The following is a 22,905-nucleotide window of genomic DNA, read 5'->3' on the forward strand; positions in this document are numbered from 1 at the left end:
TGTTATTGTGTGTTGATTGGTTTTATTAATAAAAATTTTTAAAAGAGATGTATACTAGAATATTCATAGTAACATTATATAGAATCCACTCAAAAGCCATTATCAGTAGAATGGATAAAACAGTTGATATATTCACACAACAGAATGCAGCAAGCAAACAAAGGAAATGAAGAAAGTATAACAACATGAGAAAAATGTGAATGAATCTCAAAACATAATGGTGAGCAAAAGAAATCAGACACACAAAATATGTACTATGTAATTACATATATAAAGTACTCCAAAAGGCAAAATTAATCCATATCATTAAAAGTCAGTGGAGGGGGGTTGGGGCAGGAAATAGTGCCTGGAAGGATATCTTACAGACTTCTGATAATGTTTTTCTTCTTTAGTTGGGTGCTGGTTACATGGGTATGTTTGGTTTCTGAAAAAGTCACTGAACCATCCACATCAAAAATATACACAGTGAAAATCCCCATCTACTCTGTTGTCCTCCCCCATCCCTTTACAAGAAACTACTTTTAAAAATTTTTTTGTGTGTACCCTTCCATATTTTCTGAGTGAAAATATAAGCAAATGTGAATATATATTTCATGTCTCTCCTCCTTTTACACAAAAGTACACAAAAAGAAGTTTACCTATGCATTGCATTTAAAACTGTTTTTTTCCAAATAACAATGTATGTTAGCAAATTTTCCATATCTGCACATAGAGAACATCCTCATTCTTTTTTATAGCTTTGGTATTCTTCATTATGTAGATAAGCCATAGTTCATTTAACCAGTATATTGACAGACATTAGCGATGTTTCCAATTCTTTTGCTATTATACTCACATACCTACCATGTAATATATATATATACACATATATATACATATGTTATTTTGTGAGTACACAAGCATATCTGTAATAAATTCCCAGAATTGACGAAAGGTAAATTTATTGGTCTTTTTTTTTTTTAATTGCCAAATTGTCACCCATGGGGGTTTGTTTCACTTTGTACTTCTAACAGATGTACATCTTGGATGTATCCTTCTTGAAAAAGTTATTTCTCTCTTCTGCTTCTACAATACTGTGTTTATAAGGTAATTCTCAAAAATGTTCTCACTGCAGTAAGCTACAAGGAACTCTATTTTCCTCCGAATGCATACATAAAATTTCTGGTTTATCAAGTTTAAAAGCAGATTAATTTTCAAATAAAAAAAAATCACTAGAATTTTTTCCAGTGGTGACACTGGAAATCATCATACTGAAGCCTAATATCTGGGTTAGCAACTGTCTATTTTTCTTATCAATATTTCCTGAGATCCAAAAAAACAAATATACTCCATCCCCACCCCAATTCTCTAAAAGCTTTACACTAAAAAGTTTATAATTGAGTAAGCAGTCAAATGCACTTGATTTTTAAACGGATGTTTTCCTGAAATCAGTTCTGTTACTTCAATATCTTCTGCAAAAAGCTATAATGTCAAAGATGATTTAATCTTTATAACTTCTACTTTTAATAGACAATAATAGACAATATCATCTAATACATTATTTTAATTTCAATGTCCAATCCCATTCTATCAAATATTTAATAATTAGAAAACAATGACTTTAAGAACATTAGACTTCCTATTTGAAGGAATCCAGTTTCAATATGACTATACTAAATTATAAGGTAACATTTAAAATAATAATTTTTATTCCCCAAATAAGGATATACCTGTACATGCAATTTATATTGCATTCCTATTATTAAGGAATCAGTTGTGAAATAAACTCAATCCCCTGAAACAAAGGGACTAGCCTAGCTGCTGAGTTGAAAAAAAACTTAAAATCTGTTATTATGCCCTTAGTCAATATACGAGGCGGAATAATACTTAGGCTCTCACCCAAGCAAAGCAAATGCTAAGTAAATGCACTGACTTTAATATTAAAGTCAAAAGAATGCACTCTGAATCTGGAATACACTATGGCTACCTTTTAGAAGATAATATGTGATATGATACAATAACATTTTGGGGGGGTTTTAAACATATTTAGACAACTCCCTATACTAAGTCAGTTCTTAGTTAATAGCCAAAGGAATATCTTACAATTTCTGAATGCTATTCAGGCAAACTTCCTGAAACTTATATGATTGGACATATTCAAGAAAATGTTCTGATTTCACTTTTTTTCTTACAGTTGTGACTGACAAGCCCACAGTAGGACAGCTTGGCCTGGTTTCTAGCTCCAACTTGCTAAATAGCTTGTTAAAGTGACCCAATCTCTAAACCTCCTTAAGCTTTTTCATTAATTAAAGGGAGTTATAGAAAACATGACATGTCAGTGAATATAATGAGTTTGCTAATAAAATGAAACAGAATTACTTCATAGGTCCCTAATAAAAATTAAAGAATATCTATTCAAAAAGTTTTATTAGGCTGGGGGAATATACTATCCACTTTCTGAATTTATGCAGAACTATCTCCAACCTATCACAAACTATGTCTACCATATTTTTTAAACCTAATGTAAAAGAAATTATAATTACTTCAGTATTTTCTCCAATATTTAATGTTACTGTCCAGATATACCAAATTCTGCAATACTTACATTTATTTAAAATATTAGCATAATCCATTATCTTAAGATAAAAATCAAACATTTTTTTAACCTGAAAATAAACCACTTGTCAACTGATATGTAAAAATCATATGCTACCTTAACCAGGATACTATACTTATAAAAGAATGGTCATAGTAATGTCTTTTTTTTAAACATGAGCAGACACTGGGAAATGAACCCAGGTCTCAGTCATGGCAGGTGAGAATTATGTAAAAATTATAAACTGACAAAACTATGTAAAAAATTATATTTAAAAATTACCATAAAAGTCAGGATACTACTTTTCCCTAAAGAAAAGGAGATACTATTGGGAGGTTTTTGGGATCCCAGCATTGATCTATGGTCATATGATGCTTGCTTTATAATTATTTATTGTACTATACATTGATATTTCTATATTTTATAATAAAAAAGTTTAAAGTGAAGTTTTTGAAATAATATTAATGCATTCTTATTGAGAAGAAACAGAAATTCTTCTTTTTGCTAACGACAATTTTATTTTCATAATCTACATTTCTAACTGTTGTTGTAATATTTTAATATTAAAGAAACAACTTACTATGCCCAATTCTCCACAATCCTAAGAATAAATTTCACAGGCTTTTCCATTTTCCATTGGAAAAATGTCTGGTACAAAAGTACCAGACCTTTAAAAGACTATAAAATCAGTTATTTTGCCAGATCTTTCCTTAGCTAATAAATGTTGTTTCTCTCACTTATTCTTCTTTTCAAGAAAATATAAGTTTATTTTCAGAAAAAATTCCAAATTACATCCAGGTAATAATTTTATGCAGGCTGAGCTACAAAACTACGTTTTAGCTGAAGAGTAGTTAAGGAACACACTAGCAACTTATTTTAAAATGTGAGTACTAGATAACATGGTAGTTAGATTATAGGGTAGATATACAAAACAAGTTCCATTTAAAGCCCACTGTATAAAGCATAACATAGGGTGACTCTTTCAAAACAGATCCCACATTATCTAATTTAAATTATACTGAAGTCGTTTTAAATATTTCCTTTGGAAAGACAAAAGTGCAGGGAATTGAAATTATTATAAAAGAGATAATAGTATACTGACATGTTAAAACACACACACACACTTCAGGAAACTAAAAGATAAACTACAAATATTCTTCAGTATATGCTTGTTATAACTTTTAGATCCCACTAATCAGGAAGCAGATCATGAAATTTAGAAATAAGTCTATCATCCTTTCATTATACTCCAGATACCAACATGATGGCAATGGTATAGGACCACTGTAACAGAACTGCTTTTGTGGTATACTGTTGTTCAACGGAGCTAAGGATTCCTTCCTAAGTCTGCAATAACCAGTTATTTGCCCATCTATTAAGTGCCAACTTTAGCAAATTGAGTGTGTCCAGCAGGGAGCAGTATTACAACATTCGTAAGACAACTTGCTCAAGAAACCGACAGGAAAAAGGAGGGGGAAAAACACCCACTTACCACAGGTAATAAAACATTCACTTTTCAGGGTAGTTGCAGGGCCTCCAGAAACACACACCTAAAGCATGTCTCAAAGCATACATGGATGATCCATTAGGATTCCTAATGCAGGAAATCAAAATTATATTAGGTAAAGACGTCTCTCTCACTTATACTAGGTTGAATTAGTATATAACTAAATGCCTCTCAGTTGTTAAGACACATCTTTCTGTTAGTGGATCAATGGACTTCGAATTCAGATATTTGATGACACTCTGGATAAATGCCTTTAAAACAACCCAGAATATTAAAGTACTTTATCCACCAGGGAATTTAAATAAAAAAGAAAATAAGTGGGTAATATGAGAGATTATAAAGTACTAATTCCATCCATTGAGAATGCTCAATAATTTTTAAAGAGGTAGTTGATACACCAATCATATACAATTCTGATATATCAAACTCCTTTAGATAATATGCAGGCAACAGAAAGGATATAACATTCATTTCTAGAGGTCAGCATAAATATCTGAGGTTAATTTTAAGGATGTTAATTTTAAGCAGACTGTTGTCACAGGGAAATACACAGGCAGGAGAGAAGTAGTTTATGATGCTGGTATGTAAGACTGATTAGTCAGATATTTATAGAATATGAGGAATGCATATGATACTGTATAAAAATCTATGACCAGCTGTAATATGATAAAAGCATGACATTATATGATGTTTAATGCTGTCTTGGATGTCAAAACCTGCCTCATATTTAACTATAATAATTCTGTCATTTCTTATAGCTGAGGAAAAAAGTTTTATCTTCACTTTTATTTGAAATGTTAATGTTTGCCATGTATGTGTTTACATGTGACTTTTCAGGGTCTATACCAAAATCCAAATTTCTCAATAAAAGAAAATAACATACACACTTTCACATTTAAATACATTACATATTATTTATGTAATAATGACATCACATATTATTATTAATATAAACAACATATCATTTATTTGAAATTTCATATAGTATGTAAAATAGTTTTTATTGTTTTCTTCTGACAAAATGACCCAAGAAGCTTGATACTGAGATTACAGGTGACTCTACTAATTATTATTAATTTGAAGCAAAAAGAAATGCTGATATATTAATCTTCTATCCTTTAACATTATTCTTGATCATCTTTTACTCATCTTTTACTCTTCTTAGAATCTTCCTCTTATTCCACCTTGCTTTTGCTTTTCTACACTTTACTTTTCTGATATTTCCTCAATTCTGTCAATCTATCTTTCCTCTTTTGTAATGCATTTCTATTTCAACCCGTTTTTGTTTTATCAACCTTCCCCTTTTATGACCCAACAACCTTTGTCTCTTTTATCTTAAGCTCTTTAAAAGTAAGTTTTCTTTCTGTAACAGTGTGCTTAAATACACTCTTTAAACTGCTTATATAGGTGCTACACTTGATCTTAGCAATCCGACCTCAAGGAAGGACTCAACTAAATATACTCAATTTCTGTTGCTCTACACATAAAAATATTATTTTCTGTGAGTTATTTAAATATTTGAAATACTCAATAAACATATAGAGTTGATTCTGAAACACCGAAAACATCAGGGAACTTCAATCTCATGCACTTCATTCCAATCAACTTGACATCACTACTTATCTAATAAAGAAGTGATAGTATCTTACTACACTGGTGTGAAAAAATACTGAGTACACATCTTCTAAGAAACTTTAGTGCTTATTATTCATATGTATGTATGTGTGCATGCACGTGTGTACAATATACCCCCTAAAAGGAAAGGTACCTTAACCCACTACTTGTAATATATATCATAAAGTCTAAGAAGAAGAGTGATTTTCCTTTTCAGCACTTTCTAATATGAATATTAGCATTAATAAAATAGTATTAGCATATTATAAAATAATCTCATAAGGACAAAATTATTCACAAATTTTATAAATTTGGGATTTTTAAAAATCATAAATGGATTATGCATTTATAATGTAGTTTCCTAAAAACAGACCTAACTTGTTCATTATAATTAGAATTAACCAAAATTATAGGTATAACATGGGAAGTCATAAGCAATTGTTTGCATATACTGTGTTCATTACAAATTGTATATGGTAGTCAAAATGAATCTGAAAACTATTTTATAGAGTTTACTTCACATTTATATTTACTAGACAATAAATAATAAAGCCACTAAGCCTGATCCCAAATTTAAAAGAATTCCATGCTTTGAGCTAGCTCAGACTGCTGGCAGAAATATTTAGAGAATCAAGACTGGGCCATTGATAAACCCTGTGTGAATATATTCCAATGTCCAGTGAGTGAAATGGTCTGCAGTAACATCATGTATGACAGTAATTCATAATTTTCATATAAGTTGATTTGGAAAATGCTAATAGAGAAAGTAAGCATAATTTACTTTTAAAAAAACCTTAAAACAAGAAAAAGGACACAAATGATTTTCAGACTTTTCATTTTGGAGAAAGAAAAAATGAATAATTATAATACAAAATGGTTTTTAGAGTTTCCTTAAACCTTTCATTTTAGGGAATGAAAAAATAAAAAAACTAAAAATATGAAATTAAAATTCTAAAGATTGAAAAAGTCAAATATATTTAAATAGGTTTTAAAATTCATCTCTGAGTTTTTAAGATCCTGTTTCAATGCTGTAAAGCTCTGATAGGACGTTCTTCAATCTGAATTGAAATTGAAATTTTTATACTATGGAAAAACAAAGTCATTTAATTTTCACAAAATTAAAGCAAGTGGTAGATTGAATTATGCACCCTGACAAAAGCAAGTTTTTAATCTGCATACCTGTGGGTGTGAATTTACTTCTAAATAGGAACTTCTTAGTATGTTATTAGTTAAGGTCCAGCCCAATAATCAGTGTTGGTCTTAATCTATATTACTGGAAGCTCTACAAAGAAAAGAAGTCATAAATCCAAAGTAAGAGAAAGCCACACATAAAGAAGCCCAGAAGTCAGCAGAAACCAGAAAAACAGACACAAGGAGAGATGCCTTGCCATGTGGCAGAGATATAAGCAAACTAGTGCCAAAACACTGCAAATTTGGGGGAGAAAGGCATGTCTTATCAATGCTTTGATTTTGACCTTCTAGCCTCCAAAACCGTAAGTCAATAAATTCCTGTAGTTTAAGCCAATCCATTGTGTGGTATTTGTCATAGTAGACTGATAAACTAAGACAGCTCTAATGAAACCCCAAATACTTCTATAAACTAAATATGCCCCACTTACTACTCTAGTTACTGTCACATGATAGGGTTTACACATTTTCTCACCATCCTGATCACTCTGAATATAGACCCATTCTAACAATGCTAATATGACTCATTTCTTATGGTAATATCAATAAATTGGTTAAATGAAGAGCTCTTTTCAGGAGGTACTTAAGGGTGAGCTTGGGCTCAGGTGAACAAAATGGAAATGGGCATGGAATTTGGAGTCAGATTTCCTGGTTATGAATCCTAGCTCTACAGCTTACTAGTTATCTGACCTAGAGCAAAGAATTTATCCTGTTTGTGACACAGTTAATTCCTGAGTTCATTCATCACTAAAATGGGTAAGGATTAAAGACTATATATAAAGCATTAAAAACTACCTAGACTGCAGTAAGCATTTCACAAAAACATTACTTATTATTATTTTAATTAATTATAACATATCCCACCATGTTCCATGGTGGAAGAACAGAAGTTCTAAAGAAGATACTGGTCATTTCTGCTTTACTTGGTTTAATTCTTTTTTCGAGTATGCTAAAGTTTGGTTCAAAATGACAAACAAACCCACTACAATTACCCCCCAGATCTCATAAAGATGATAATACTTCTAAAAATAAATATAAACACTGTGAAAGAGAGTAGAAAGATGAACAAACTAGAAGTTTTCAAGAAGTTTTGGAAGATAAGAGTATCTGAAATCATAGTAATAAAGTACAGTGCAGAAAGACAGTCTAGGTCAGGACCCACCACCTGATGCTGTACAGTCTGCAAGCCAAGACTGAAAGTATTGACGCTTTCAAATGCTTGGAAAAGAATGTTTTGCTATGTGAAAATTGTTTAAAATTCAAATTTCAGTGTTCATAAATAAAATGTTATTAAACACAGTAATGCTCATTTGTTTACGTATTGTCTGTGGTTTCTTTCAAATGGCAGAGTTGAGTAGTTATAGAAGAAACATTATGGGCCTCAGAATAAGTTTGCCAAATCCTAGCTGATTACACATACAGGAAAAAGAACCAGAGAAGGTGGGATTTTTCTTCCTGTAGTTTCAAAGGGGTTCTGGGCTGTATCAGCAGTTATGAAAGATGACCTTCTAAAAGAAGGTATAATCTTCCCTGAGAGGAGATTGGGTTTCAAAATATGAGGTTGAGAACCTAAAATTAGGTCCTCCTTAACTGATTATTAAAGAGAGGCTCAGTCATCTGTTTTGCCCCTTGCCTATCAACTTTGAAGTGAAGGACCAATAAAAAAGTCCTACCTGACTACAGAGGACCCCATTGTCCTCTATAAGATGATCCACTAAATTGTCCATTTAGTGTAAAGATCTGTTGGAGAAACTAAGGAAGTGAAACCTACTAGTTACTATATTATTCAATTGGTCCATTATTTATCAACATGAATAGACAAGCAAGGATCACTAATATTTAAAGAGACAGTAAGTGTGAAAAATAAACCACTATGAAAACGGTACAACAAACCTAGAGACATTTGAGGTAATTGGGGGAGAAAAAAAAGTAAAAGAATTCTATTTCACATTTTCAGAGATATTGGATCAGATGCTGTATTTAAAAAACAAGAAACATGTGAAAAAGTATAGTTAGAAGAACAATGAAGTTGGAAGAAATTTTAAAAAGAATGCCTGACCACCAACCTCACAAAAAAAGTCGAGAAGCTGGAAGAAACAGTTGAAGAAATTCAGAGGAACAATCCAGGAAGGCTAATAATCTCCCTAAAAAGGAAAACAAATTTCTCTCCCCTCTAAACATACCCATAAAAATGAGAAGGAAAAGCAAAACAGAGAGGGGAAAAATAACTGAAAGGACCCAGAGAGCAGGAGAAATACATCCAGAGCAGAGGTCATTAAACTGGCCCATGGGCTAATTCAGCCCACTAAGTGTTTTAGTAAATAAAATTTTACTTGAACAGAGCCATGCTTATTTGTTTACATGTTGTATATGGCTACTTTTATGCTAGAGCAAAAGAACTGAATAGTTGTAACAGATCGTATGGTCCACAAAACCTAAATTATTATTGTCTTTTACAAAAAAGTTTGCCAACTCATGATCCAAAACTGCACCGTCCAATATAGTAGCAACTAGCCACATGTAGCTGATTAAGATTTGATTAATTAAAACTAAATAAGATTTAAAATTCAGTTCCTGAGTCATATCAATTGCATTGCAAGTTTAGAGGCTAATGTATTAGACAAAATAGATATAAAACATTTCCAACAATGTAAGAAATTCTATTAGACAGTGATAATCTATAAATTACTATAACAGACCATTGGAACAGCATTTCAATTACTGTTTTAAAACAATGTACTAATTTAAAAATAAAAAAACATATCTAAGAGAACAAGGGAGAAGGAATAAATTTAGAAAAAGAAAGAAATTACTAACATTAAATAAGGAAACAATAAATCTCAGACATCATTCCATAAAAATACCACTGTTCTAGTTTGCTAGCTTCCAGAATGCAATATACAAGGAACGGAATGGCCTTTTAAAAGGGGAATTTAATAAGTTGCTAGTTTATAGTTCTAAGGCCAAGAAAATGTCCCAATTAAAACAAGTCTATAGAGATGTCCAATTAAAGGCATCCAGAGAAAGATATTTTGGTTCAAGAAGGCTGATGAAGTTCAGGGTTTCTCTCTCTCAAGTGAGAAGGCACATGGCAAACACAGTCAGGATTTCTCTTTCAGCTGGAAAGGGACATGGCAAACATGGTGGCATCTGCTAGCTTTCTCTCCTGGCTTCCTGTTTCATGAAGTTCCCCGGGAGGCGTTTTCCTTCTTCATCTCCAAAGGTCGCTGGCTGTCTCCAAAGGACTCGGCTTCGTGGTGCTATAGCATTCTCTTCTCTCTTCGAATCTCCTTCATTCTCCAAAATGTTTCCTCTTTTATAGGAGTCCAGAAACTAATTAAGACCCACCCAAATGGGTGGAGACATGTCGTCACCTAAACCAGCTTAACAACCACTCTCGATTCGGCTACATCTCCAGGGAGATGATCTAATTACAGATTCAAACATAAAATATTGAATAGGGATTATTCTGCCTTTATGAAAGGGGATTTTGACTAAACCATGGCTTTTCTAGGGGACATACATCCTTTTAAACCAGCACAACCATTAAAACAGATATTTTTAAATCATTCAAAGTTAGAGATAAAAGACAAGAACTGAAAGAAAATGCAAATGTATAGCATTATAAATGAGAAGTTAAAGATTATCAGAGATATGGAAGAGATTAAAGAATAAAAGTCTTCAATGGAAAGAATGCAATTAATGCTATCAAAATTGGAATTAATTTCTAAAACGCTTTCCCAAGAAAACATAAATCAAAGAGCGGTAGAACAATTTTATAGAACAAGAGCCATGAATATAAAAGTAAAAAGACAAAAAAAATTGTAATACATGGCTCCAACCTGATTCTGAGTTTGTGAAGAAATGTTTGCTAGGAATTCTAATTTTCTTCTTATTCCGCAAGAGACTGATAAAAAACATACTTCACATGCAGACTCATAAACTGGTCAACAGCAGACAAGATAAGATGCCCTCTAACACTACTTACTGGTCCAAAAATTATATATTCCTTCAGAGGGGATATTAATCAGCCTATGGGAGCCTTCATGCAAAATCAGCAGATGTGATAAAACAATCTTCACATGGACTGATTTTAAAAATTTAACCTATTCCTGGGGTCCAATAATTATTCAAACCAAGGAAGAAATGTTCAGGATAATTAGAACGTTACACGTCCTCAGATTAGCACAGTAGCTTATGCCTATGAAACTTCAAGAACTGATACATGAAAGGAGAACCAGTCAACAGTTATTCAATTCCTCACTTGGGCTGTAAGTATGTATATATAAAGATTAAGGACAGTCCCAGATTGGGAGATGTACAAAAACCAAGCCATGCTAGGTGTACAATTTATTTTCCTTTTATCACTACAACATTTTAGTGCTTTTTATCTACCACAAAAAAATCTTGCTAAATTTGACAGCTTCCCATATAGACACACTGACTTTACAAATCTCCTTGAACCAAAACACATTTTTTCATTGGACACATTCATCCTATGTATGACATTGGACATTTTAAGATGTGAGTGTACAATGGTTATTTAAATTTTAATTTAAAACTCCAGTTTTCTCTTTATATTTAAATACCAAAAAAAAATTAAGAAGAACATGGCGCTCATTTACCGTAGGTAATCACAGAGTACCCAGCTTTCTTGACATCCAATAAAATTCAGTATTTCAGCAATTCTCAAAAGTGCCCTCATTAATCCATAAATCAAAGAGGAAATCAAAACAAAAATTAGAGAATATTTTGAATCATAATGAAAATACAAAATAGCAAAAGTTATAGGATGCTGTTAGAGTAATGCTTAGAGAAAAATTATACCCTTAACTATGCATTAGAAAAGAAGATAGAAAATAAATTATTTCTGCTTTAGCACAGGAACTGGGGAGAAAAATCCCTGAGCAAATCAAAACCAAGGAATGCAGAAGGGAAGAAAATAATAAACAGCAATAATCAGTGAAACAGAATGCAACAAAGAAAACTCAACAATGATAAAAGCTGTTTTTTCAAATAATTTAATATTGAAAAATCCCTAGCCAAATTTATAATGAAAAAAAGGAGAAAACCACAAGTTACTTGTGTTAGTTAGATTCAGTTGTCAACTTGGCCAGGTGAGCATACCTAGTTCTGTTGCTGCCGACACAAGCCAATGGTACGTGAACCTCATCTGTTGCTAATTATATCTGCAGTCGGCTAGGAGGAGTGTCTGCTGCAATGAGTGACGTTTGACTTAATTGGCTGGTGTTTAAATGAGAGAACGCAATGTAGCACAGCCTAGTAGTTTGGCATTCCTCATCTCAGCACTCGCAGCTCAGCCCAGGCCTTTGGAGATGCAGAAAGAAGTCACCCCGGGGGAAAGTTGTTGGAACCCAGGGGCCTGGAGAGAAGACCAGCAGAGACCATCCTGTGCCTTCCACATAAGAAAGAACCTCAGTGGAAGGTTAGCTGCCTTTCCTCTGAAGAACGAACAAAATAAATCCCCTTTTATTAAAAGCCAATCCATCTCTGGTGTGTTGCATTCTGGCAGTTAGCTAACTAGAACATTACTAGTAACAGCAATTAAAAAAAAAAAAAAAAGGAGAAATCACTATAGAATATTAAAAAAATAGTAAGAGATGCTTCTGGTATGGTCAAGTAAACCCATAACAGACCAACCTTCCTTGTGATTTGAAGCTGTATGCACCCCAGAAAAACACATTCTTAAATTTAATCCATTCTTATGGGTGTGAAACCATTGTAAGTAGGACATTTTGATGAGGCTACTGCAGTTAAATTAGAATAAATCAATTAGAATAAATCTTAATCCTATTACTAGAGCTGAAACCAAAGACCTAACTGAACAACTGGAGAAACTAGAGAAAGAACAGCAAATTAATCCTAACACACACAGAAGGAAAGAAATAACAAAGATGACAGCAGAAATAAATGAAATGGAGAATAAAAAAAAATAGAGCATCAATAAATTCAAAGTTAATTCTTAGAGAGGAGCAATAAAATAAACAGAACTTTAGCTAGACTGACAAAGACATAAAGAAAGAAGATGCAAATAAATAAAACCAGAAATGAAAGAAAGGGAAGTTATTACCACAGACACCAAAGAAATAAAAAGATCATAAGAGGATACCATGCCAACAAATCAGACAACTTAGATGAAATGGACAACTTCCTAGAAACATGGAACAATCTACACTGACTCAAGAAGAGTTAGAAGAACTCAACAAACCAATCACAAGAGATTGGATCAGTCATCAAAAACCTCCCAACAAAGAAAAGCCCAGGACCAGATCGTTTCACAGGCAAATTTTCCAAGTATTCCAATAAAAACACCATCCTGCTGAAACTCTTCCAAAACACTGAAGAAGAGGGAACACTACCTAATTCCTATTCTATGAAGCCAACACCACCCGAATAGCAAAATCATAAAGATATTATAAGAAAACTACAGACCAATCTCTCTAATGTATACAGACACAAAAATCCTTAATAAAAATAATTGCAAATCAAATCCAACAGCACATTAAAAGAATTATACACCATGACCCAAGTGGGTTTTATTCCAGGTATGCAAAGCTGGTTCAATACAAGAAAATCAAGTAATGTAATGCATCACATTAACAAACTAAAAGGGAAAAACCACATGATCATCTTGATTGATGTAGAAAAGGCATTTGACAAAATTCAGCAACCTTTCTTGATAAGAACACTTCAAAAAGTAGGAATATAAGGAAACTTCCTGAATATGACAAAGCGCATGTATCAAAAACTCACAGCTAACAATATATTCGGTGATGAGCAACAGAAAGCATTCCTTCTAATATTGGGAATAAGACAAGGATGCTCACTGTCATCACTGTTACTCAACATTATGCTAGAAGTTCTAGCTAGAGCAATTACGCAGCAAAAAGAAAAGTCATCCAAATTAGAAAGCAAGAAGCAAAATTTCACTATTTTCAGACAACATGATCCTATATTTAAAAAATATAACAAAGCTACTTGAGCTTATAAATGAGTTCAGTAAAGTGGCAGGATGCAAGATCAACATGCAAAAATCAGTGGTGCTTCGACACACTGGTAATGAACTATCTGAGGTGGCAATCAAGAAAAAATCACATTTACAATAGCAACTTAAAGATAAAATATCTAGGAATAAATTTAAGCAAGGATTTAAAGGACCTGTACACAGAACAGACAGCATTGCTAAAAGAAATAAAAGAAAACCTAAATAAATGGGAAGACACTCCACATTCGTTAAGCATTAAGATGCCAATTCTATCCAAATTGATCTAAAGATTCAATAAAATACCATCCAAAATTCCAAAAGCCCACTTTGCAAAATTAGAAAAGCTAATTATCAAATTTATTTGGAAGGTTAAGTGGCCTCAAATACCAAAAACATCTTGAAAAAGAAGAACGAAATTAGAGGATTCAAACTTCCTGACTTTATATAGCATATTATAAAGCCACAGTGGTCAAAATAGCATGGTACTAGCATAAAGATAAATCAAAGGAATTGAATTGTGAGTTCAGAAATAGACCCTCAGATCTATGGTCAGTTGATTTTTGACAAGGCTCCTAAGACTGCTCAACTGGGACAGAACAGTCTCTTCAATAAATGGTTTTGGGAGAACTGATATCCATATACAAAAGAATCAAAGAGGGCCCCTATCTCACACCCTTTGCAAAAATTAACTCACAATGGATCAAAGACCATAAGAACCAATACCATAAAACTCCTAGAAGAAAATGTAGGGAAACATCTTTAAGATCTATGATAGGCTGTAGATCTATGATAGGCTGTAATTATGATAGGCTGTAGATCTATGATAGGCTGTAATTTCTTAGATTTTACACCCAAAGCAAAAGCACTAAAAAAAAATCGATAAATGGAACATCCTCAAAACTGAATACTTTTGTGCTTCAAAGGACTTTGTCAAAGGGGTAAAAAAGCAGTCAACTTATTGGCAGAAAATTTTTGGAAAGCATGTATCTGATAAGGTTTTGAAATCCAGAATATATAAAGAAATGCTACAACTCAACAATAAAAAGACAAAAACCAATTAAAAAATGGGCAAAAACCATGAATAGCCATTTTTCCAAAGAGGAAATGAAAATACCTAAAAAGTTCATGACAAGATGTCAGAGATATGCAAATCAAAACCACAATGAGATATTATTTCACACCTACTAGAATGGTCACTATTAAACTAACAGGAAACTACAAGAGTGGGAGAGGATATGGAGAAATAGGAACACTTATTCACTGCTCATGGGAATGTAAAATGGTACAGCCACTGTAGAGGACGGATGGACACTTCCTTAAGAAGGTAAGTATAGAGTTGCCTTATGACCTGGCAATTCGGCTACTCAGCCTGTACCCAAAAGATCTGAAAGCAGGAACAGGAACAGACATTTACACACCAATGTTCATAGCAGCATTATTCACATTTGCTAAAACATGAAAACATGGAAACAACCCAAGTGTCCATCAGCAGATAAATGCATAAACAAATGTGGTAGAAACATACAGATTTAGCATGTACTAAACTGTTTAATTAATTCAATACCATGCTAAATTATGCCCTTTTAACTTTTTCTCTTTTCCATAATTATATATGCTGGTAAATTCAAATGTTTGGAGTCATTTGGGAGCAAAGTTTCATCTTTACAAAAAAATGAAGACATTAATTCACTCTGTGATAGTATTATGCCAGTGATATAACCTAATTGCAGAAATGCCTTGATGTGTGCATGTCATGCTTCCCAAATTATAGTCTAGTTGGAAAATAATTCTTCAATTCTAGCAATGTGGCAAACAAAGCATCACCGTCATTACCTACAGAAAACTAAAGAGTGAGGTAAATACAGTAGGAAACAGGAATTTATAATTAACAATGTTGAATTTTACCTGAAATCCCCAACCTTTGTGTTCTTAATAAAAAGAACCACCCTTAGCCTGTGGCAGCATACAGCCACTCCACCCCCTCCTGAAAAATAGGTTAGTTTCAGCTTAAATCATTCTCTAACTTACTATTTGATCATGCCACCCTATCATCTGACCTCCCTTTTACCCCAGCCCTTACCATTCCAACCTGACTCTAGGCCCCAGACCTTCCTCTTATCATAGCCATTAAAGAATTCAGATAGAATATGTTTCCCTGACCTCAACAGTAAACTCAAGAGACAGTATGACATAACCACGTTGTTTGACCTCCCCATGACATCCTCCACTACTTTTCCACTAGCTCATTCCAGTCCTTAAAAACCATGCTACCCTCAGTTCCAGCAGAGGTGAGTTGATCAGACTTGGTTTCTAGGCTCTCTCACCAATTGCAATAGCCTGGAATAGAATCACCCTTGCGTCTTTAACATTGTCTGTGCAATTTTCCTTTGACATAGTAAAGAAGTCTAAAAAATCAAATGTATTTAGTCTTTCAAAGTTTTCAGAGCAGCAAAAATATTCAAGAAGTTTTCTGTTTGATATCTGACTGCCTTGGCATTTTTTATTTTGGTCTTCTTAGTACTTATTTTCTTCAGGATCAAATCAACACCTACTTTCTAAGTATTCATTTTGGGTACTATACCATTTTCTATGTGTTAAATCTTATCTCCTCCAAATGATACCATTTTGATTTCCAAAGGTCTAAAATGACAAGATTAGGTCTAAGCAGGCCGCAAATATTCAACAGCTATTTACTGAATGATTTAAAGATTTGTGAATTTTTAGAAAGACTGGAAATTAAGACATCTAAACCTTAATAAAAGTTTTCCAGCTAATATTATTGTTACATAGGAAAGTTCTTTTTTTCTGAACATGGTGGGGGGGTGGGGGGAGAACTCCCAAAGTGTAAAACTCCAGTGACCATTTACAGCAATACTAATTTCAATTTATCTAGTAGAATGGCCAAAAAGTTTTATTTAACAAGTCACTGAGATTTAAATCCATTCAATGGCAAGAATTTCAGTGAGGTTTATATGCATTTTTAAAGTATCACTGTCAAAATCAACCTTAGTGCAGGCATGATTTATATTTTAGACATTTGTCAACCACGCATACCTTTAAAAATCAATTAACCTCACCTCCTCAGCCCAGTTTTGAGAAAAAAAAATTGAATCCAAGGCAACTTTAGATTCCACGTTTTTTTCCACACATAAAAGTCCCATTTCGAAAAAAAAATCAGTTCTCAAATCAGTGTTCACAGATAACTAGAAATATACGTATCTAATTTTTATTAATTTGGGGGTGGGTGGGAGAAATCGAGTATTTTCAGTTATTTCCAGCTGCTTTAATAGCAAACTATACTCAAACGTGTGATCCGGGTTCAGAGTAACATTTGTCATTCACACCGCTTAAGGTAAAGTGCTCCAAAACTTCCAAAACAGCACTAATGAAAGCTTTTAAGGGGACTTGTCAGAGAGTTAAATTTTGTCATTTTGCTGTCTTAGAGGGAAATGAAATTACCTCAATGCTCAAGACTTTTCACTCCAATGTCTAATTCCAACTTTCTTACTACTGATACTGACGAACTGAGTTTAAACTCTCAGCAATTTCATTAATGTCAGTTCCTGTCTCTTCCATATATAACAAAAAAAAAAAAAACAGTAAAGACTGTGGAAGAAAAAAGAAAAGAAAAAAAAAGACTGTGGAAGAGACGAAGTGAGTTTTCTCTTACAAATAAGAAAAAGGGGCAGGGAAAAATCTCTCTCCTTTACTCCTTACTATCGTGCGGAGAAGTAAACTTCTGCAAACAGCTGCTAGAAAACCCTGACAGGTCTTATCACTTTTCTTCAATTCAATGTGAATCAAGGCACTTTAGACCAGAACGTTGAATGATACTACCCACCTCCCGCCCCACAGAACTCCGAACAACCCTCACACAAAACACAAGTGCACCTTTCTCACCTGGGGCCCGAAGTCCGCCAGTCATTAGGTGAAGCTCACTTTTCAGCAAGGCGTCTTGGGATTGGTTGAGTCGGGAGGGAAGTCTCAGTCCTATTGGCTACGAGAGAAATGGTACGGGACAGGGAGGTGGGGGTTTGGAGGATGGCTCTGATAGGCTGACAGCTGAGTTCCCAGAGTTCCTATTGGGTCAATACGGGAAGCCCCAAGATGGCGGCCTCGGCAACCTGCGGCGCGGACACCGGGAGTGTTGGTTCTGTGGCGGCGGTGGCAGCTAGAAATAATAACGTCACCAGTTTCCAGAGGAAGGGTCATAAAACCTGCGGTACCGACGGCGGCGGCTCACGTTTGGTGTCCATCGCGGGCACACGACCTTCGGTGCGGAATGGACAGCTGCTGGTATCAACCGGGCTTCCAGCCCTGGACCAGCTCTTAGGTCGGTTCAGAACGGAGATCCGGGCTCAAACGGGGGAAATTTAGGGAGGAGATTTGCCGGGGAAGCCTCTCCAACCCGGTATCTCTGTCTATACTTCAGTTTTCGGGCGTGGAGAGGATAGCCGGTTCTGATAGAATGGAGGGGAAGAAGGGTAGCATGGATACTGCTAAGTGCTGTCTAAACTGTCTTAGTGCTGTTTTCTCTTGTTATCTGCCCTCTAACCCCTTTCTAGATTATGACGGGATCCCTACATGTTTTTACTCTGAAATGCTTCGTAGTCCAGGGGAAGCATTAATGTCTGAAGACAGTTTGGCCTTCATCTGGGATTCTTCTCCTGGTCTCTTGAGTATACCCTTTTGTCAATCCTAGGGAGTTCACGATTTGGACTAACCTATTAAAATTTTTATTATTGTGAGAGACAGTTGGCTTCCTTGGAAAATGCTGAAGAAAGTAACTTTCCCACTGTTGCCGCCAAACTGCTTATCCCCTGGTTCTGAACCTTAAAACAAGCAAGCCATATTGGCGTTAAGAGAATGGATGTTAAAAGTTTGTGTTGATCCAAAGTATTAAAGCCTGTCGTTGATATTTAGAGAGTTATACTCATATCTGCGTTAAATGTATGTGTTTGTGTGTGTATGTGTGTGTCTGTGTATACTACAGATATGCCTAGATCTACAGAGGTACAGATATATAGTTAATTTCTTTCAGAGTGATTGCTGCTACATTCCAAACGATATATTTAACTCTAATTCACATTTTAATAAGAAAAGAAAGTCCAATTCTTAGACTTTCTTTTGAAATCTCTGGAATTTTTCATGAAAAGCGTGTTTGAGAATATGCTTGTTTCATAAATGTTATTTTGGAAAGATTGACCAAATTAGATTGGTAGGACAGAGTTGCCAAGTTAATAAAGCTTGTAAATAAATTATCTGGGGGCCGGCCACGGTGGTTCAGCAGGCATAGTTCTCACCTGCCATGCCAGAGACCTGTGTTTGGTTCCTGGTGCCTGCCCATGCAAAAAATATATATATATATCTGGAATGCTGCTTCATTAAAACTGTGTTTATATTTCATAACTTGTTTTAAAGTGTGTGATATGTCTTTTATATCTTGTACACTTTCATAAAATATTACAAATGCCATTGATTGTTGTTGTGCTTCACTAAATATATTCTGTTTTTTTTTCTTCCAAGGAGGTCGGCTTTTTAAATGTGTTTAGTGCAGAGGAAAGTGACAAGACAGCAACCTACGAGAGATGCTAGCCTCTTTTATTTCATGGCCTAATAGGACCCTAGTTATTTCTACATAACTTTTAATGTTTTCACTTATTGTTTCAAGTCCATTGTCTCCCTGAGTTGTATGGTACTATAAATAGTAATGATTAGAAATATCTAGTTAGCGTATAATTTATTTCACTTTTTTCCTCTTGTGAGTCTTTGTTTTGTCTTATATTTGAACTTAAAAATTGGAAGCTATTCCTAGTCCTTAATTTTTTTTTTTAATCCGGTGTGGATGTGTGACTTCATTCACTTGTTCCTGAAACTCCAAACAAAAAGGTCAAATCACATTTTTGACATTATATCTTTAGTTCCTCATCAGAATAACAAATTATGCCAATTCAGTTTCTGCCACTTAGCAAGTTCACAAAAACATCTTGATTAAAAGAATGTGTAGAAAAAAATCTAGACAAGAGATTGTGAAACATGTAGAACAGAATTATGTATCTGAACTCTGAAAGCAAATTCAGAGATTGACAAATTCACAAAACTAGTAACAATGTGATTTGACCACTAGGCTCTAATTCTAGTGCTCTATGCATTATGCTATTGCTGTCTCAGACTTTTGAAAACTCTTACAGGGTGTTTTAACCATTCATTGGACCTAAAACTAATGGATTTAACTATAGTCTCTCTTTTCAAGCACCTACCAAAAAGAAAACCCAAAACACCTTCTTCATGTGAACTGTAATTTTAAAAAAGTTTCCAGATTTGCTTCTGGGAAGGCAGGGGTGGAAATACTCTAGTATGTGAAGATACACAGTGACTGTAACAAGCTTATGCTAAAAATTAGTGTTAAGATGATTGAAAAAGTATCAGTTCAATATTTTAAAATGTTTCTTGCATATATACAGTTAATTGTCAAAGTATACAAAAGATGAAGAAGTTATAACAGTAGGAGTACTACACTTTGGAGTATTAAATGCATGTAGAAGTATCGTATTTGTTGTTGACTCCTTAATGGCATTTTTGTATTTTGATTTTCTGGTCTGCATGGCCTTGTGAAGCAAACATTTTCATTGTTTTTCATTAAAACATTATTTGAAAGTGAAATAATTGGCTGCTGATGTGGTAATGTAAGTATAAGCAATTCAGAGTATATTGTTACTCTAACCTGTTTGAATCAGATTATGACTGAGCTTAACATGACCATATTGTGACAAAATGTAAAGATAGCAGGATGTTATATCAGGGTGATAAGATTAGACTATGACGTGATTGTTGGCTAAATATGTTTTGTGGTTTCTGTGTAACAAGTAAATATTGTATTGTCACTGTCAGACAATACAGTGACAATTTACTGCTGCGACCATGACATCATTGTAATTTTAAACATTCATCCAAAATATATTTGAAATCACCATATAGGCTAATTGAATTTAGTTATTTAATGATATGCTAATATTGCTATTGTCTACTCCTAAGTGTTTCATAAATTTGAAAATTCTCACTATCTTCATCTTTAAACATGATATAATCATACTAAATATTTTTGTTTTGGTAACTTAATTTGGTAGTTAAGTTTTGATATAAATTTCCCAAATTGCTTGAATTTTTTTCAAATTTTGCAACCCTAGCATTCCTGGACATTTGTCTTCTTATTTGAAGAAACTATATGTAAATTAACACATATTTTAGAAAATGAAGAGGACTTCTTAGATAGATATTCCATTTCCCTCTTTCTAGGAATTTCCAAAGAAAGATTGTAACAGGTAGATGAGACTGACATTGAAAAGTCAATACTGGTAGGTTTGTTTCCTTTGCTGTACTTTATCCTAATCTGTAATGTAGGATAATGCACAATCAGTTTGTACTATATTTTTAACATAATCCTGGTTATTATTTTAGCAAATGAATAGGTAGCTATGTATTTAAGGAAATGTAGTTTATTCCTCTGTATTACTATGCAGGATTATTTCATGTATTTTAATATACAGAAGCATTGTCACTATTCATAGCTTTTTCTATTTTGATTTCCATATTTGCTCAGCTAATAGTTGTGCAATAATCAAGAGATACCAGGATGGTCCATACCTCTTAGGGAAAAAAAGTAGACTTGTTAGTTAACTGCAATTTAATTTGGGGTGTGGCATCAAATAGTTGAGGATATTACTGTAAACCAAAGAAAGGGAATGGACTTGTTTTTTATATTGCATTTTCTCAAAATGCTTTTCTTATAAACAATACTGTTCCTTTTATAGGAACATTGGAATCGATGAGTATAAATCACTTATTTTTCCTGATTTTTATTTCTTTTTCCTTTTCCTTTTTTCTAACTTTGAAAAAAGACATTTGCCCTTGTTGATAAATAAAGTTTCTCTTATGGGCCTTCATAGTCAACTCTATTAATGAGAGTTAATTTACCCAAAATGTTAAGCTGTTAGAGTTTTGATTGGGGGAGAGGGTGAGAATGAAATTTTCTCCCTTTAAAATAGTGTTATGATTGTCTAACCACTTGTCAGATGAATTAAAAAACAAAAAATGCTCTCCGTATTTTAAACATAAGATAGGAAGGTCTTGTCAGTTGTAAGTTCTTAAATGTTCTGAAATTTTTTTTTAATATTGTTTTTTTGACGTTAACAAAATGCCAGGTGTCTTATGTTTAAAAATTATATGCAAAGTCTTAATGAAACTAGTACTTTAAAATTTCAAGCTTGCAGATTATTTTCAACTTTTCAAACTCAGAATTTTCCAATCTATGTGTAGATAAAATACTATACTTGTATTTTTAGTAAACTGGAGGTAAGTAGAATTCTTAAAAAGGTCTAAAATTAAAACCAAGATTTTTTATTTGCCTAAGTGACTCAGAAAGTTCATTGTGATTTCTCTAAGTCATAATTAAAAGAGAGGAGGTGGTAGACAAGACCATTTTACTACTGTAAAGGTTTTTTTTCATCATAGAAATGAGATGATGGCTTCCTTACCCCATTACTTATCTGTAAAATACTTTAATTGACCATTGAGAAAAGATATTTCTATTTTATTTGGAAGCTGTTAATGTGAGGTGTATTTTGCTTTTTTTTTTTTTTTTTTTTTTACATGGGAAGGCACCGGGAATCAAACCTGGGTGCTCTGGCATGGCAGGTGAGCATTCTTGCCTGCTAAGCCACCGTAGCCCGCCCTATGTTTTGCTTTCGAAAACAGAAAAAATTATTGATGAATTAGTGAATAAAATATAAAAAACTAGCTGTAATGAAGATATGCCAAGATATCTTCATGTGGTTGGTTGGACTTTTTTTTTTTTTTTGCTGGGGACGCAACTAGAAGGTACTTACTCTAGTTTTAAATACAGCTACAGCTTTGGTACATCCAGTGAGGGATATCAAAATACCTTATAGGAAGGTATCAGGGGAAATGTTGCGAGGTCTAATAACACTAAAATCAAACCTAGAAGTGGAACTTGGG

General features: G+C 33.6%; 2 protein-coding genes across 14 annotated transcripts in view; one reads left to right on the forward strand and one right to left on the reverse strand.

Annotated features, from left to right (window-relative positions):
* Positions 1 to 18,415, reverse strand: part of IMMP1L (inner mitochondrial membrane peptidase subunit 1) — a 90,741-nt gene extending 72,326 nt beyond the window's left edge. For 3 of the 8 annotated variants that reach the window (XM_077114300.1, XM_077114294.1, XM_077114298.1), the window contains exons 1-2: positions 17,791 to 18,414; positions 4,068 to 4,169 (exon numbers count right to left, since the gene is read on the reverse strand). Coding sequence is in view for 1 of the 8 variants with exons in the window: in XM_077114297.1 (XP_076970412.1) it covers positions 17,791 to 17,815 (25 nt within the window). In the remaining 7 variants the exon portion in view is untranslated. Of the gene's footprint in view, positions 1 to 4,067; positions 4,170 to 6,875; positions 6,979 to 17,790 lie in introns of all 8 variants that reach the window. The other 5 variants (XM_077114295.1, XM_077114299.1, XM_077114302.1 and 2 more) reach the window with 5 other exon arrangements.
* Positions 17,954 to 22,905, forward strand: part of ELP4 (elongator acetyltransferase complex subunit 4) — a 309,287-nt gene continuing 304,335 nt past the window's right edge. For all 6 annotated transcript variants that reach the window (XM_077114287.1, XM_077114290.1, XM_077114289.1 and 3 more), the window contains exon 1: positions 17,954 to 18,223. In XM_077114287.1, coding sequence (XP_076970402.1) covers positions 17,998 to 18,223 — 226 coding nt within the window. In that variant the 5' untranslated portion in view covers positions 17,954 to 17,997. The remainder of the gene's footprint in view (positions 18,224 to 22,905) is intronic.

This window comes from Tamandua tetradactyla, chromosome 8 (genome assembly GCF_023851605.1).
Source record: "Tamandua tetradactyla isolate mTamTet1 chromosome 8, mTamTet1.pri, whole genome shotgun sequence".
Taxonomy (NCBI): Eukaryota; Metazoa; Chordata; class Mammalia; order Pilosa; family Myrmecophagidae; genus Tamandua; species Tamandua tetradactyla.